At 40.2% G+C, this 15,364-nt stretch overlaps 1 protein-coding gene across 2 annotated transcripts in view; it reads right to left on the bottom strand.

The window, feature by feature from the left end:
- Nucleotides 1-9,087: 9,087 nt before the first annotated feature.
- The window catches only part of ect2 (epithelial cell transforming 2), a 34,454-nt gene continuing 28,177 nt past the window's right edge, over nucleotides 9,088-15,364 (bottom strand). The window contains exon 25 of one of the 2 annotated variants that reach the window (XM_070909102.1): nucleotides 9,088-9,177. In XM_070909102.1, coding sequence (XP_070765203.1) covers nucleotides 9,088-9,177 — 90 coding nt within the window. Of the gene's footprint in view, nucleotides 9,178-12,795; nucleotides 13,348-15,364 lie in introns of those variants that run through there. The other variant, XM_070909100.1, reaches the window with a different exon arrangement.

Here is a 15,364-nt window from a genome sequence, read left to right as displayed (position 1 = left end):
ATTCTGATTAAAATGCTGACTGTGTCCCACAGCAAGAGGGGGCAGGGCAGGGCAAGTTATTTTGAGGATTTTAGGGTCACTTAACGAGGTAAAGGTAAAACTACAGACGTTTTCAAAGTGTCATTTTGTAGTGATGTTTTAAGATCAAACTGTTTAAGTAGTTTGCAATTTGCACGTTATAATTTGTTTTCTAAAATGCTACTGTATGAAATAGTGAATCTATCGCTTTACCGCCTGTTCATCACACTGGGTTGGTTTTCCTCCTGTCTGCAATACACATATGGTATATTAAGGCATACAATTATATGTGGGTAAAAAAACAGAACCCCCAAATGTGATCCAGAGCAATTTTAACTTGTTGCTCATAAAAAGTTTCTTGGTCAAGAGCTGCAACACTTAGGACCCAGAGCTGCAACCATGGCCTACAGTATTAACCTCAGTCTGCAGAGTTTGTAATATTTGTTTTTCATCTTGATTTGTTCTAAAAAAAAAAGCGTTATTTTACAGAAGCAGATTCAAGTTGTGATATTTGGACCTTCTACCTCTTTTCCTGCCATGCTTAGATCCAGTGAAAGTTTTTAGTGTTAAATTCCCTCCTTGTGTTATTATTCCTCCACTGTAGCGCAGAAACACTGTCAGTGGAACAAAAAGGAGCAACCAAAAACTGTAGCAATGAACATATGGGTGCATGAAAAAATGTGAAACTATCCTATAACCAACACTTTGGTCCGTGCTAATGGCTCAATTTCCATTAAATTTGCTGTAAACATTCTTGTTCCCTCGAGGCTGGATACTGATTTTGGTGACATCTTGACCTTAAAGCTAAATCTAATGCACATCCATTCTTCCCTTGATGAACCCTTTCCATTGTGAACACTTCATAGGCTTTCCTATCACACTACCCTCAGGACAAAAAGATGAACCCTTTTGATTTTGATGACCTCATGTCATTTCCTGTATCCCCACCCTAAGGACAAGCTTTACATTTATTGATAAAGAAAATGTAATACGTACTTAATCTTCTGACAGCCACTAGCTGGGTTTTAGCCCTCAGGTGTTGATGATAAAAGCACAATATCGGTCTGATATATTGGTCTAAATATCCAGAGAGTCATATTTACATTCACAGCATAAAAACATTCTGTGCTTTACAGCGAACAGGCAAACAGCAAAATGAGAAGCAGACATCCCATCCGTTAGAGCTCATCTGGGGCCAATGGCAGGTCAATTCATCTGCTGCCTCTCCACTTTCATCATTAGCAGTGCCACTTCCTGAGAGCGCTGACCTTTTCACACTTCCCCGCCGGAGCTGAAAAGCAGAGCGTGTGGAAAAGGGAGAAAAAGATTCTGTGTGTGTGTGTTGCAGAGAAAATGTAAAGGAAAACAGGTTGGTGTGTTTGTCTACAGATTCAGGTGGAACAGTAAAACACTTTGTGTGTGTGGAGGGAGAGAAAGGAGACGTGTGTGTGTGTGTGTGTGTGTGTGTGTGTGTGTGTGTGTGTGTGTGTGTGTGTGTCAGCCCTTGCACTGAATGTTAATGAATTAATCATCATGAAAGCAAACACACACCAGACGAAGGAGTCCTATCACTCCTGGGCTGACAGCACAATGCACCTCACGTGTACACACATACGTAAACACACACACACACACACACACACACACACACACACACACTTGCTCTGTGTCACTCCAGTCTTCCTTTAAGCTCGTCTGGAGTCTCTGTAAACTTGATCAGGTTGACGGTCCCGTCTTCTGATGCTGCAGCCTGCCTCTTGCATCAGCTTCATGCTTCTATCAAGAGAAGGGCTGCAGGCAGTGAAGTGCATTCTGGGATGGACGTCAAGGGTGTAACCTTGGGGAAGCTGCATTTGATCATTCAGATCACTGTTTTAGTCCACGTTCTATGTTCAGAAACACAAAGGAGGGAAAGTCATATTAGTTTAGTGGCATTTTGTTCATCAGCAATACTGAATAATTAACAATTAAAATAATCATGGTCGAACGTATGTTACCTCCTCAACCCCTGAGCATAATATAACTGGATCACCCAGCTCAAGGTAAAGCGTTTATCGCAGTGTGAGCAGTTTAACATTATCATTAAACAGTAATATCATACTGATATTCTTGCTACAAATAATGTATTTGGTTTGTTGTTGGGTGCTGTGCAAATTGGGCTTTTGGACCGTTTAAAATATTGTGTGTCCGCTGGGGACCTGGAGTTGCAAGATCGGCATACCTTTTTTCTCCTGGCTTCACTGAATTTGCTGACGATCATATGTGTGTGTGTGTGTGTGTGTGTGTGTGTGTGTGTGTCACAGAGCCAGAGGTTTAAATAATGTAATGTAATGTAATATATTTGCGCTGTTAAAATATTGTGTGTATTTGGATCTGTTCTTGTACGCTGTGTGCAACGGGGCCTGGTAGTTGCAAGACTGGTATAGCTTTGATTCATATTATAGTAGCCTATGTTTTATTACCCCCAACTCAAGCATGTACACGCAAAATATGCCCCTCTCACCACAGGACCCCCAACTTAAGCCTCTTCCCATGGCTCTGATGACAAATACATCGTGTTTACTGTGACTACTTCACAATAAAAGCCTTCCTGTGTTTTGTTAGTTGAAGTCTTTTAATGGGAATGTTGGAGTGAGGAAGCAGTGGACCCCAGTGGACATTATCCATAACACACACAGTTTTCGTTGTTTTCTTTGTTTGATGTATAGTTCCAATATCAACTGACAAATATAAAGAATTGTAAATAAAGAGTTTGAGGGTTAGGCCTCCTTTGCCTCCACAGTAGCCTTTTTATGTGGTGAATGAGTAAGCAGGTTCTCAGATTTGAGAACCTCCTGGATGTGTGATGAAATGACAGCTAATTTAGATAAATACTGAATGATGTACAAATGATTTCTTTCTTTTGAATGTACAGTATTTATGTTGAAGAACGAACTGAGGCCTTGTTGGTATGAGCAAGTTAAGAAGACAATGTGTATTTGTTGTCAACTCTCCATTCTAGAGGTCTGATCTGATTGGCCAGTTTGAACTGGAAAGGCGGGCTCTTGTGCCATATACGTGACTAGTTGGGGTTTTTTTTTTTGTGAATAGCAGCACCAGAACTGTTTTGAGCTGTGTAAAGAATACAACGTTTTACCTCCGTGTTTTTCTTTGTTTCATTTTATTTTTTTTGGTACAAATAAAAGCCCATTTGTCCTGTACACCTCCCTGCCAGTGTGATGTTTTGTCTTCCTTACATTTCACTGTGCTACCCTTTACCTCACCTTATGCACTAAGGGGTGGTGGGGGTTGTCTGTGTATATACAATGGTAAAATAGGAGTCCATTAAGAAAAAGGTTGGGAATCACTGTTGTAAAGCGATACCAAAAATACTATGGGTCAAATCAAATGGGTTCATTATAATCAACTCTAGTTAGCTGTTCTCGTTTCCAAGGGCAGAGATCCCCTGTGGATTTAACTAATTTCTCAAAAGACGCTCATTGAAATCACACAGCACGCGGCTTAAAAACCCAGCCAGCATTTAAGCTTGCACAGCATGTGCTGTATTCACCTGGCACAGCCAGCGTATGTAAAGAGACATATGGTTAGCTCTGCGTTCACAGTGTCACCTCAAGGGGAAAACATCTCTTTCTGCATTCTTCATCTCCTCCTTCAGAGTTATTGGTCTCGACAAATATGTTTGTGCAGAAATGAATGTCACGTACATGAAGCATCCGTTCAAACAGAGCTACATGTGTTCCAGAGAAATTTCCATTTGGTGGTAATTCATTTTGGCCTGTTTGCAGCAAACTTGAAAGAGGAATCCATTGAGATACGGAAAGGGATGTATTGTGTTTGAGTACTGAGCTTATCATGAAGAACATGTCAGAACAACCAAGATTCTGTATGTACACATGTATAGTCACGGTATAAAGTGAAGAAAAGTGAACTGAGAATTGAACTGAATGCCCTTGTCCTATCACTACTACGATAAAACGTGTAAATAATCTTAGCTTCTCTCTGCCTTTGATGTCCTCTGTAGTGAGTAAACACTCAGTTTAGCGAGACGTTGATGGTGTTTGTCACCTGTTTAAGGTAGCTGGATGCCCCCGGTGCCAGACAGCCATTTCATTTTATTTGGGACATCATCATTTGCAAACGTCTGTCTCCTTGTCTTCCTGTGAAAGCCCAGTAGCTGGTCCTGTGTTATCTTTGTCAGCTCGTCACAGAAGATTCAATGCAGTGATGAAACTGTTAAAGAACAAGAAGCCCATCGATGGAGAAGAGGAAAAATAAAGTGCAGTGCAGGCAGCTGCTACCACGAGAAATCCATTATTTGATTTAGAGACTTTGTTGTGACAATACTTCACAGTTGAGGACAGGTGTGTTGAGGAGTTATTGTTGGAATCCTCCTAATGAAGCACCAATTAAAGGTTCATCACAAGCTGGAAACTAAACCTGTTCTAGCTGGTGTGTAGGGACCTGTATTTGTAATTCAATTGGCCAGAAGATTCAACTGGATACACATATCTCAGGTTTAGAGACAAGAGTATTCAATGTTTACATGCAGATTCATTTTACTTTAGCTTTACTGTTTCTGACAAAACAGCAAGCTGTAATCCTCTTGGTAGTCAGAGTTGGTTGCATACTCTCTTTCTCGTAGAACTGACTGTGGACTGTATTATTACATACAGTTTTCATTCAACCGTAGAATGAATGCATTACATGTATTGAAAATAAAATGTAAAATATAATTTAGTTAAACTGGCACTGAGCCATCTTTCTTATGAAAGCCAGTTTCCTACTCAGTGCTGGTGTCTCTTCTTTTAAAGGACTTCTTCATCTCTTAGTGCCTAACAGACCTCCTACCTGCATGGTTGGTAGAGGGAGGAGGAAGGCCATGATTGTGCTGCCAATCACAACCAGCAGTTGACTGATAGTGACAGTCTAGTTTAATATTTTACTGTTATGCCTGTAATATTGGCTGACCTTATTATATACTGAAATAGAACCCTGCGTCCTGATAGAAAGTTTAGCTCAGAACTGCCAATACTGGACCACTTTAGTCAAAGAAAACTTCTATCTCCATCTGCAGTAGGTTACATTTGGCAGCATGGCTCTGTTCTGGGACCTCCCTGCTCTTATAGATTGTATATAAAGATGGACGACGCATCTCTGCTTCCTCCCACTGTACAAAAATGAAGCCAAAATATCCCAATTGACAGCTTGGCCCTTCAAGGAATAGCAAAAGCAATGAGGGAAAAATAAAGGGATAAAAAGAAATAAATGGCATGATATAAAATTAAATAAATTGAAAAGAAAATGCAGAAAAAAATAAGCAATTTATATGCAATGAATAAATATACAGTATATTTAAAAAATATATAAATAATAAATACAGAAATAAATGAACAAATAAATGTGACAAATGAAAATGCTTACAATTATTTTTTATTTTATTTGTATTTATATTTACATATTTTTTATTCCCCTTTCCACATTCATTTTCTAATTCCTCTACAGATGTATTCTTTTTTCTACAGATTTTATTCTCCTATGACTACATAAAACCAAGATGGTGAACATGGTAAACATTATACCTGCACAATATTTTAATATATCTTAGCTTCTTCATTGTGAGCATAATAGCTTGCTGACAGTTGTATTACAGTGTTTTCCTGAATGCTTAAACATTAACAGTGATTTTTGAAGTATTATCTCTGAAACCATGAACACTTGTAGCTGATGCATTTACCAAGTGTGACAAAATGAATGTTCTCTGCTTCACACTCAATTACTCACAATTTAATTACACATTTCTAAAAAAAAAAAACATCGGCCTCTACATTTGCCTGTTGCCTTTCCACACAGACACGTGTAAAAGATAATTATGCTGTTTTTCTGCTCCCCTTATTTGTGTTGATAGTGTGTTTTGTTCGGAGTACACATCCATACATGTTTGGTTACCTGTGTGCATGTATATTTACTACATGTATGGCTTTATTATTCATTTATTGCTGATATATACTGCTGTGCTCTGCACACCGAAAAAGCAAAAGCCACAAGTGTTTTTCATGTACACTATCAGTGCGTAGTTGGCTCGTCATGCTAATTCAAATGATGGTTTGTGTGTATTGACACAAAAACACAATTTTTCAAGAGTTTTATGAGTTTTGCAAGAATTGTTTGAGATGTAGAATGTTTTGCAAAACATAGCTTATAGTTTCAAAGATAAAAAGATACAGAAAAATCTGTCAACTCAAAGCACCTCTGTGCCTAAGTGCACACTAGAATGAGGATGACAAATTCACCTTCAGTAGACCACATGATTACCTGATTGTAAGTGCAATACTCTCTTTCACCACACAAACTGACTGATTTACCACACGTGTCAGTCCACAGGGGTACTGTTTGAAAAGGTAAATAGGGAAGAGATGGCTGTTACAATGCTGGCATCACAGTTGTGTTATATGACAAATAGAATTACTTGATCTTGTAAATTAAAGCCACTATGTGTAAGATTTGAACATTTTTTGATTTAGTATGAAAAGGAGTATCGGAAAAGACAATGGTTAAAGCGCATCGAGAGTGTTTCATAACCCCTAACCCCAAGATTTGCTTAAAGTTAAGCTAAGTTTTGGGTCATGGTTAAATAAGAGAAACTTTCACTGAAAATGAAAACTTCTCTCACAGTAGAGAACTCCTTTACATGAGATAGGTCCAATCTCCACACCCTCATTTTCCACAGAGGACTTTCAATGTCAAACCTGCTCTCTCTCTTTCTGGTTGTGTCTCCTCTGTGTAATCCGTTCGTAGAGGGGAAATGTATGTCTTTCATATTCATGCACAGAGCAGCAGAGTATTTGCAAGAAGACATATTTCTCAATTACAGTATTTCGTACGACAGTGCTGTGTATTAATTATAGTTGTCTCTACCTGGGTTGCATGTGACTGTGTCCCTCTTCATGATGGTACCTTGGAGTTAGCAGACCCCTACCACTCCAGTTGCAGCCCCCCTACGTCCTCCTTTTAGCCTGTCTCCCTTTTCGTTTCACCCCTAAACAGCCAGTCAGAGGCACTTTGAAGTGAAGGCAAAGGCAAATATGAAAAGAGCCAGTGTCCTCCGTGAAGAGATGCCTTTTCATTGTGGCCATTCCCCAGTCTCGCCTTGCCTCGGGCCTGCATGGCTCTCTACCTCCAGTCGCTGGCTGGCAGCCTGGCACGTCCCGCGCATTATCCACGAGACACAGATTATCTTCTAATGCTTTGAAGAGGTTACATGTGAAGAGGACAAAACAGGAGCACCTCTCTTCCCAGCCAGCTGCCGTGACATACATACTAATGTGGCCAAATTTAAAGGCTCACCATTCAAAACACACCTCGACTCAGTGTAAGGAAGTCTGCCGACTCTGGGGTAGCTAATGTGATTATAGTTATCCTAAGGGCAAGGGGACACTCAGCGAAGGTCTGACTGTGCAGGAGGTGTGTGAACTCGCTGTGCAGAAATTTAGAACCTATTTAATAACAACTGTACTTCTTTTGACTCCTTTTAGCTTTCAAAGTTCAGATATTCTCCAGTATTTAATTAACCCCTAATTCAGCTTTATGAACATTAATAACTATCAAGGCTGCACCAATCCTGTCCAGTCTCCCTTCAACATATTTAATGAGGCACTTTTTGCGACTCAGTTATGGTCTAACTATTAAAACGTGACTGACAGTTACGGTTTTCTGCAAATATCCATAATAAAAAAGCTTAAATCTTCAGCTGCATGTTTAAGTGCATTTAATACAGAGCTGAAACAACAGGAGATGATTGAAGGTCAATGAAAACAGCATTAGAGAAGCGACAGACAAGTGGAAAAAACAAATTGCAAAAGAAAAAGAAAACGGGTATAAAATGTATTCAAGAATAAATATGTACACGGATGCAGCATCCCTTCTTAAACATACACACACACATATACAGACACACAGTAAAAAGATCTTTTAAAATGTGGATGAACAGGGAAGAGCATAAGTGCTTTTATACTTCTCAAATCTCTTAAATGTTAAAAAAGAAGCTTTATAAAAGCTGGAAGCTATCATACGTTTACATTCTGAAAGGTAATTAATTACAATAAGTAATATTATATCGGGTGAAACTCTACCCCACTACAATAAAACAACGGAAAATGTCAGTTAATGTAAAGGGTCTCTCAGTTAATTAAACCACAACACAGTAAAAAGGCGAGAGAGGTCAACCTTATAACTTTTACAAGACACACAGAGAGCTTAGTACCAACCAGAAATACTTCAACATCTGAAATGTGATTTTACTTTCCCAAAGCACAGTGGAATAAAACTAGCATCCAGGGACATTTGGGGACAGCATGAAGTCCCCATTTAAGCCAGAAGACCGACATGACGTTTACTTGGTCTGTAGTTAGTGTTAACACTTCACTGAACAATGCAAACAATGGTAACCAGCCAGGAAGCTGTACAGGCAACTTGTAAAAACATACGTGTCTGGTAAAGTACATTAACAAACATCAATTATGGCAGTTAACAATTGCAGACAAAAAGCAGAGCATCCTTCATTTTTTAAGGGTAAGGCAAACCTTACCAGAACCTGTGGTAATCGCACACTTGCAGCCCCTTCTATGGTACAGTACCGTTCCAGTTAGCTCAGAGTCTTAAAGTCAGAAGCTTTATGCATGTTTTAAAAAGATGCACCAAACTGCCATGTAGGATCAAGAATGGTATTATATTTTTCTTGCAAGTTCTCAGCAACACAGACAAGTTTTAGGTGAATACATCACATGGTCGGCATCAGGTTGACAAACAATTGGTTAATTGTTTCAAACCTACTTGACCAGGAAGCACTCCAACATTCTGATACTGCCACATATCAGGTTGAACTATGTCCTTGGCTTCAGTGCATTTTTCAAAATATGGCTAAATGCCATTTCTTCTCGATTTGGAAAGTACAAATAGTTAGTTTGCTTCTAGGTAGCTTCAACTTAACACATACACCTGTCCGGTCAGATCTCGCCAATAGCGGCAGGAGGTGAAACGATGGCCCTGCTGGTGCTCCCAAGCAGCAACGTCTCAGAAGAGGTGGGTGGTCGAACGACTGAATGTATGGTACTTCCTCTCAAACATAGAAGGCAGATTGACCATGGAGGGGGAATGGTGTGCCTGCAAAAATAAAAGAGAATGACAAATAAAAAAAAATGTGAGGGGGGGATGATAAGATAAAATGTTAATACCCTATACATACTCTTAAAGGATCACTCTGGTTAATCAAAACGTATTCTCCATAACTGTAATAATAAGGCTAGACTCTCCAAATGACTTGCTGAGATCCAGGAACACTTTGACATCACTATAACAAAGTCCAATGTGGCAAGTAACATGAGCAGTCAGACGGTCAGAAAGTGTAAACAAACATCCAGGTTAGTCAAAGTTAAGCTGAAATATCCTTTTAATAACCTTGAACAAAGTAGAACAAGTGGTTAGCAGGAGGACAAGGAATTCCTATTTGGAATAAGAAGGCATTTGTGAAAGAGTGAATGTATGTTTAGTGTTCACTCAGCCATTCAACTCAGTTCGATACCAGCATCCCAACTGCCTTTCAGTGTGCACTTGCCTGATCAAGATTATATTGTCATGTGAGCTGTCTAGCTTGTAGTCAAAAGTGTGTGTGAGAAGGATAAGGTCATACGGTTCATGTGCTCCAGCCTCATTTTCTACATACTTTGTGCACAAAGACAAACACTGTTACTACCATCTCTCTGCCTTCAAGCCAAACCTTGGCACTGCAATAATCGAGACAGGCAACCTTTGCAAACACAATCACACGTCGGTAGCTTTCCACCTGGCTTTTACACACACACACACACACGCACGCACGCGCACACACACACACACACACACACACACACACCTTTCTGCGAGTATTTTGGCAGAGGCACCGTCTTTCTCCTGCCCTCTGTTTGTGTCAGCTGAACAGTAACTAGTGAATGGCGGCCTTGATTACATGTTAGTAAGTGGTGCTAGAGGGCTTCAGAAACAGAGGATGATAAGGGCCGAATGAATGAGCAGATTAATAGGCTGCTTTCACTGGAGAGGAAGGCCAGGTCAAGGGCAGTGCTGGTCACAATCAAACCTATTTGCCCCGCATTACACACCTGCCATAACTAAGCCTGCATGCTAATGAGCACTTGTTTTGAGCGAGAGTGCATGGAAATGTCTCCATCTGACGTGCAGACAAAACACGCACTCAAACACACACATCAACAGTTTGTCCCCCCCTTCCATGCCAGTGTCATGCAGAGGTATTCTCACTCTCAACACTGAAGTTAACCCAGATTTGGTTTTTATTGGAGGGAATTAAGAGGGGCTGATCACAACACTGGCACAGCAGCCTTTTACCAGCTCCCTGGGCTGTACATCAAACCTGAAGGAGCTTCACCAGTTTCACCTGTCTATGACAGACTGCAGGAGGACAGCAGTGCGAAACCATGTGAGAAGGAAGGTACAGTCGCCGCAGTTTACTCAGCCAGTAATAGCATCACTACCATGGTATTAGCAAGGGGGCACTTACGTTTACTTGTTTCAATCACACAATATACTGTGTTTTTATTTAAATTGGTGCGGCCAGTTATGGTGCAGCAAACCATATATATATATATATATGTATATAAAAGCTATTTAATATATTTAAACTCTGCAGCTCTGGACTTCCTCTGAAAATCGAAAAGAAGCATTTATGTATTTAAAGACCTCTAAACATCAGTCCTTATTTATCCAACATAAAAGAAAGTTAAAAAAAGTGGTCCACAACAAGCGTTTAGAAAAACCCCAAAGTCAGTTACATGCTGCGTTGGAAGCTTTAAATATGAAGAAAGGCATCCACGCTGTGCCAGCTGAGGTCTGAGTGTGCGCCTCTGCAACGAGTTGGTCTGAGCAGGTGGAAACGCAAGTGAACATTATCCATTGAAAACATGGAGAGTGGTCCTGTTTTCATAATCTGTCAGTATCACCAAGTTTTATTGATCTTTGGTTTTATAATATTATACATATATATATATATATATATATATATATATAACCTTGCCCCAAGGTTTTGCCTGCGTTGCCCAGCAGCCGCAGCGCTGAGCCTATTTGATGATGGGTCAGGTCCGGTCCTGACTTGATTTACAGATCATTTGAGGTAATGGGTCGGTTCTGATACTGAGCTTTGCAGATGTGGTGCGGGTTGCAAACTGGACCAGCTGGGAGATAAAAAAAAGGCCATCAAACCTGTTTTTTTTTTTTTTTGTTTACTATTCACTGATTTGGGTGAAACTGGATCATATTTTATGGAGAAAATATTATAATATATAATATGTATTTTTCATAGCTACTTTGTAAATCGGAGAGAGTTGAGGCCGAGCAGCCGGAGGACATAGACCGTTTTGTGTGTTTTTAATGAGCGAGTACGCATGTCCGCTTACACCGGAGGTCTGTTGAATAGGCGGTCCTTCACCGTGGCCCAGGATGCATTTGCATACACACTGCTAAAAGAATGTGGTCATATTCCAGACCACCTCAGAATGCGGTCTGAGCGACCAGATCTCGAAGCGCCTTGGATGCATTCACAAATGGTATTATTTACTAATTTACCCATTTGTAGAGTGAGTTTATGTATATTTATTTGGTGTGAATTTGTTTCAGTGTATTCTAATGAGAAACAGGGATAGATTAGCAAATGACTACCCCACTAACAAACCTCAGTATGTTTTGACCACACACATTTGAATTCTTAAAATCAAATTGATATGCAAGATAGGAGTGAAATGGGCAATTCCTTGACTGTTGTTTTCTTTGGCAGTTTGCAAGTAAAAAGCATTGTGAAATGGTTCAATGATCTCCATATAGATGACACTGTCATTCTGTTATGTCAAATGCCATTTCTTAAGCATGAATGCCTTTCAGGCGGGGAGAACAGTGTTCACACAATTGGGAACTGGTTAAATGGCTATGGTGAATATGAGACAGCCATCAGCCAAGTGGTTAAAATGTAGAACAGACAACAGGAAGAAGAGAAGTCAGTCTGGCTCGCAGGAATACCTTGACATTTTAACACACAAAGAGCATAGCATTCAAAATGCCTTGACAATTTCATTTTTACTCTTGATATATTCTTCAACTCCACACTTAAATTATTACCTCAGGTTCTTTATGAAGGAACTGTTTAGATTGAAGATCTGTTCATGATTCAATGATATAATGTTCATAGACCTGCCCGTACTAAACTAAAACATTAAAATATTCTATATGTGACTGAGGAGGCTTCCACCTGGACAAACTCGTATGTGCCCGCTCTACCCCAGCCCAGCTCCATTATACCCTTTTGTATAGAGCTCACTATTAAAAGCAGTCACCTAGTGAATATTCCCAACCACCACTACCACCAGTTACTAACCCAGGTGATTCATAGGAACAGAGCTATTCCAAATCAACCCTTAAAACTTCTGCCCTTTGCCTTATGCCAATCTCAAGTGGGGAGGGAAGCATTTCACCCACACTACTTACATATTTCTAACAGCCTCTTAATCACTGGAGTTCAGAGTTCAGCTGTAGAGAAGACCCTTGTTAATCTCATCTATCTTTGTCGTAGGCTCTCAGCTTCTAAGGAGTTGATTTGGGACTAGAAATGCACCGGCAGTGTTTGGATGTTAAAAGGCCGACAGGTAATAAGGATTAATTTGAAATTATAGATCACAATAATGTTTGCTCACGTCAGACTCCAGGACTGAGCTTAGTGATGGTTTAGAGCAGAGTCTCCCTGCGAGGACTGGCCAGGACAGACTTGCGCGGGTCCAAGGGGACAAGGGGATCCCCGTATGACTCGGGAAAGGTCCTGCCTTTGACATTAACAGGCTGAGGAGCCGAGGACCTTGGCTGGAAGCATACAGAGGGTAGGTGTCTGGACACATGCAGGCTAGATTTTGGCTGGGAGTTTTTGGAGTTGAGCTGAGTGGAGTTTCGGACAGCTGGAATGGAAGTGGAGGTGGGACGAGTTGAAGAGGTGGACTGTTGGAGAGTGTAGAGGCCTGAAGGAGGTTGTGCTGGTTGGGTCGATAATGGAGCATGAAGGGTTGACTTGCGTTCTCGGGTGCTAGGGCAGAGGGTTTGGCTGAACTCAGGGGCAGTGTTGGGGCTGGGGCTATGGGGAGGGTTTGGGGTTGGGCTGCAGGGGGTACGCATACAGACAGGGACCCTGGCTCTGACAGGAGGATGGTCCAGAGAGTTAGAGCGCTGCACCACGGCACTGCTCTTGGCAGAATCACTCAAACTGAACGTGGAGGCAGAGCGAGACATCTAGAGTACATAACAGAAGGGAGACACATATGGAGCAGGGATTTACATATCATGACGAAAAATAAGACAAGACAGGGAGAGAATAGACATGCTGAAAGACAAACGACAGAAACACTTGTCTTCATCTGGAACGGCATAGAAGGACAGGGAGAGAATGTATATTACATAAAGTAAGACAGAAAGTTTTCAGGCAGATTAGGGGAGAAACATCTGTAGGGGGAAATTTAAAATCACAGACCAATACTGTAGTTTTAAATACACAATGCACAACAGCCTATGATGTTAAATTGTTAAACACAGGTTTAAAAGAAAGCTCTGATAATCAAATTCAAAGTGTCTTGTTTCAATTAGCAAGTGACTGTTGACTGTGACCCCTCTCCCAAACAGATATTGTCCAATCACAGCCAGGGGCATTTCATACAACATTATTTTGTGGGGTTACAGAAAAAAATCCCCAAAACAAATAAAAAGCCGTGTTCACTGCTAGCACAGTGTAGCATTTCCCCACTGTGTGGCAGCCGGTCCTGGATGGTACCCTGTGAGTGTAGGCTCTGTCCTGCTTGGATTCAAGAGAGTTTACACTCCAACAACCCTAGCCGAACTTGTTATCCTCTACATGGATCATCAACTGGTGGGGATACATGTCTATAGCCATCAATGAGTGTATTTAAGACACAGGTTTACAGGGTTCTCATTTTAAAATGAGACAGCTGAAAGCTTTAGCTTAATTAGCTTGCTAGCTACAGGTGATATAATCTGCTTCTGACAGATGTCATTTCAGCTGGCAAAAGCAACAGTTTCCGGCTTGAAATGAGAAGCCTGCTTTTGTCTCTGTATGAAGAAATGAAAAAGAGGCAGAAACAAAACAGTACATCCTTCCTCCTCCAGAGTAAGTATGGAGTATTTTATATCCTGGTTCTCTGTGGCCAAGTTTGTATCAGCAGCTCCACTAAAGGTCCCTTTCCTGCTCTATTTGTATTAAAAAGGTTCAAGAGGCAAAAAAAAGGGGACAAAACACAATCTGCTTCCACCAATGATGAATTAATCCTTTTATAAATTAATTTAGTGAGAGATGGAATTGATTAGTTGTTAGCAAATTTCACTACTTGTGTATGATCTTTGCATTCTACACAGCAATCAATAATATGCTAATAAACAGTGCATTTCTAAACTCAGTCAATAACTTTTGTGTCCTCAATTGTATTAGTCTTTTTATTTATCCTTGGAGGTGTCAAGTTTCTTTAGATATAAGCACTTTAACTAAATCACTGATTAATTACTGACAATTGAGGATAATAATTAACACAAAATCACAGCTAATTATGGTTCAGAGGCACTTTTGATGAATTAATGAGACTATGGGCGCAATAATAGCCACAGCCATGTGTAATGGTTGTGCGTAAGAAGAATGAATCTTCTTTGCCAGAGAATATTTTCCTGGTCTAAAGGCTGGTGGAGCAGACAGAAGTATATTACTATTTACAGTGTATGCAAACAGGTGATGAAACTGATGAATTGCACTCCAAAATGGACGTGGACATAGACATGCGTGTGGTCCTGTTTATACTACACTGATAGACATACGGTCTACATGCATGTCTGTCTTGTGCATGCGTAGGTTGTTTAAAAGGTTTTTTTTGCCATGCAAAGTTTCCTGGCCAGAATCCAACTGGGGACATTGTGGGAATATGGTTTGCATCTAATATGGGCAAAAAGTCTACAAAAGAATCTACTGCAAAATAAGTCTTAATATTTATCCTTCAATTATTTTGCAATACAGCTGCCAAACACAGCATTTACATCCTTGCATCATTGGAAACAAGGTGATAAGTTAGCTGAGTGATATATTATCATTTATTTATAAGTGTGTAAATGGTGTGAATTATGTTGGAATTTGACTTTTTCCTCACTTCTTAAGAACTGCCTTCCTCCTCTACTTAACAGCCAGTTGTTAATGAAAAAGTATTATTAGTATCAAATTAACCAAACACTGGCCATAACACAAAAAGTGTAGGAA

The sequence above is a fragment of the Enoplosus armatus genome, chromosome 7, assembly GCF_043641665.1.
Source record: "Enoplosus armatus isolate fEnoArm2 chromosome 7, fEnoArm2.hap1, whole genome shotgun sequence".
Classification (NCBI taxonomy): Eukaryota; Metazoa; Chordata; class Actinopteri; order Centrarchiformes; family Enoplosidae; genus Enoplosus; species Enoplosus armatus.
The sequence above is the reverse complement of the archived record's forward strand: the minus strand, read 5'-3'. Positions and strand labels throughout refer to the sequence as shown.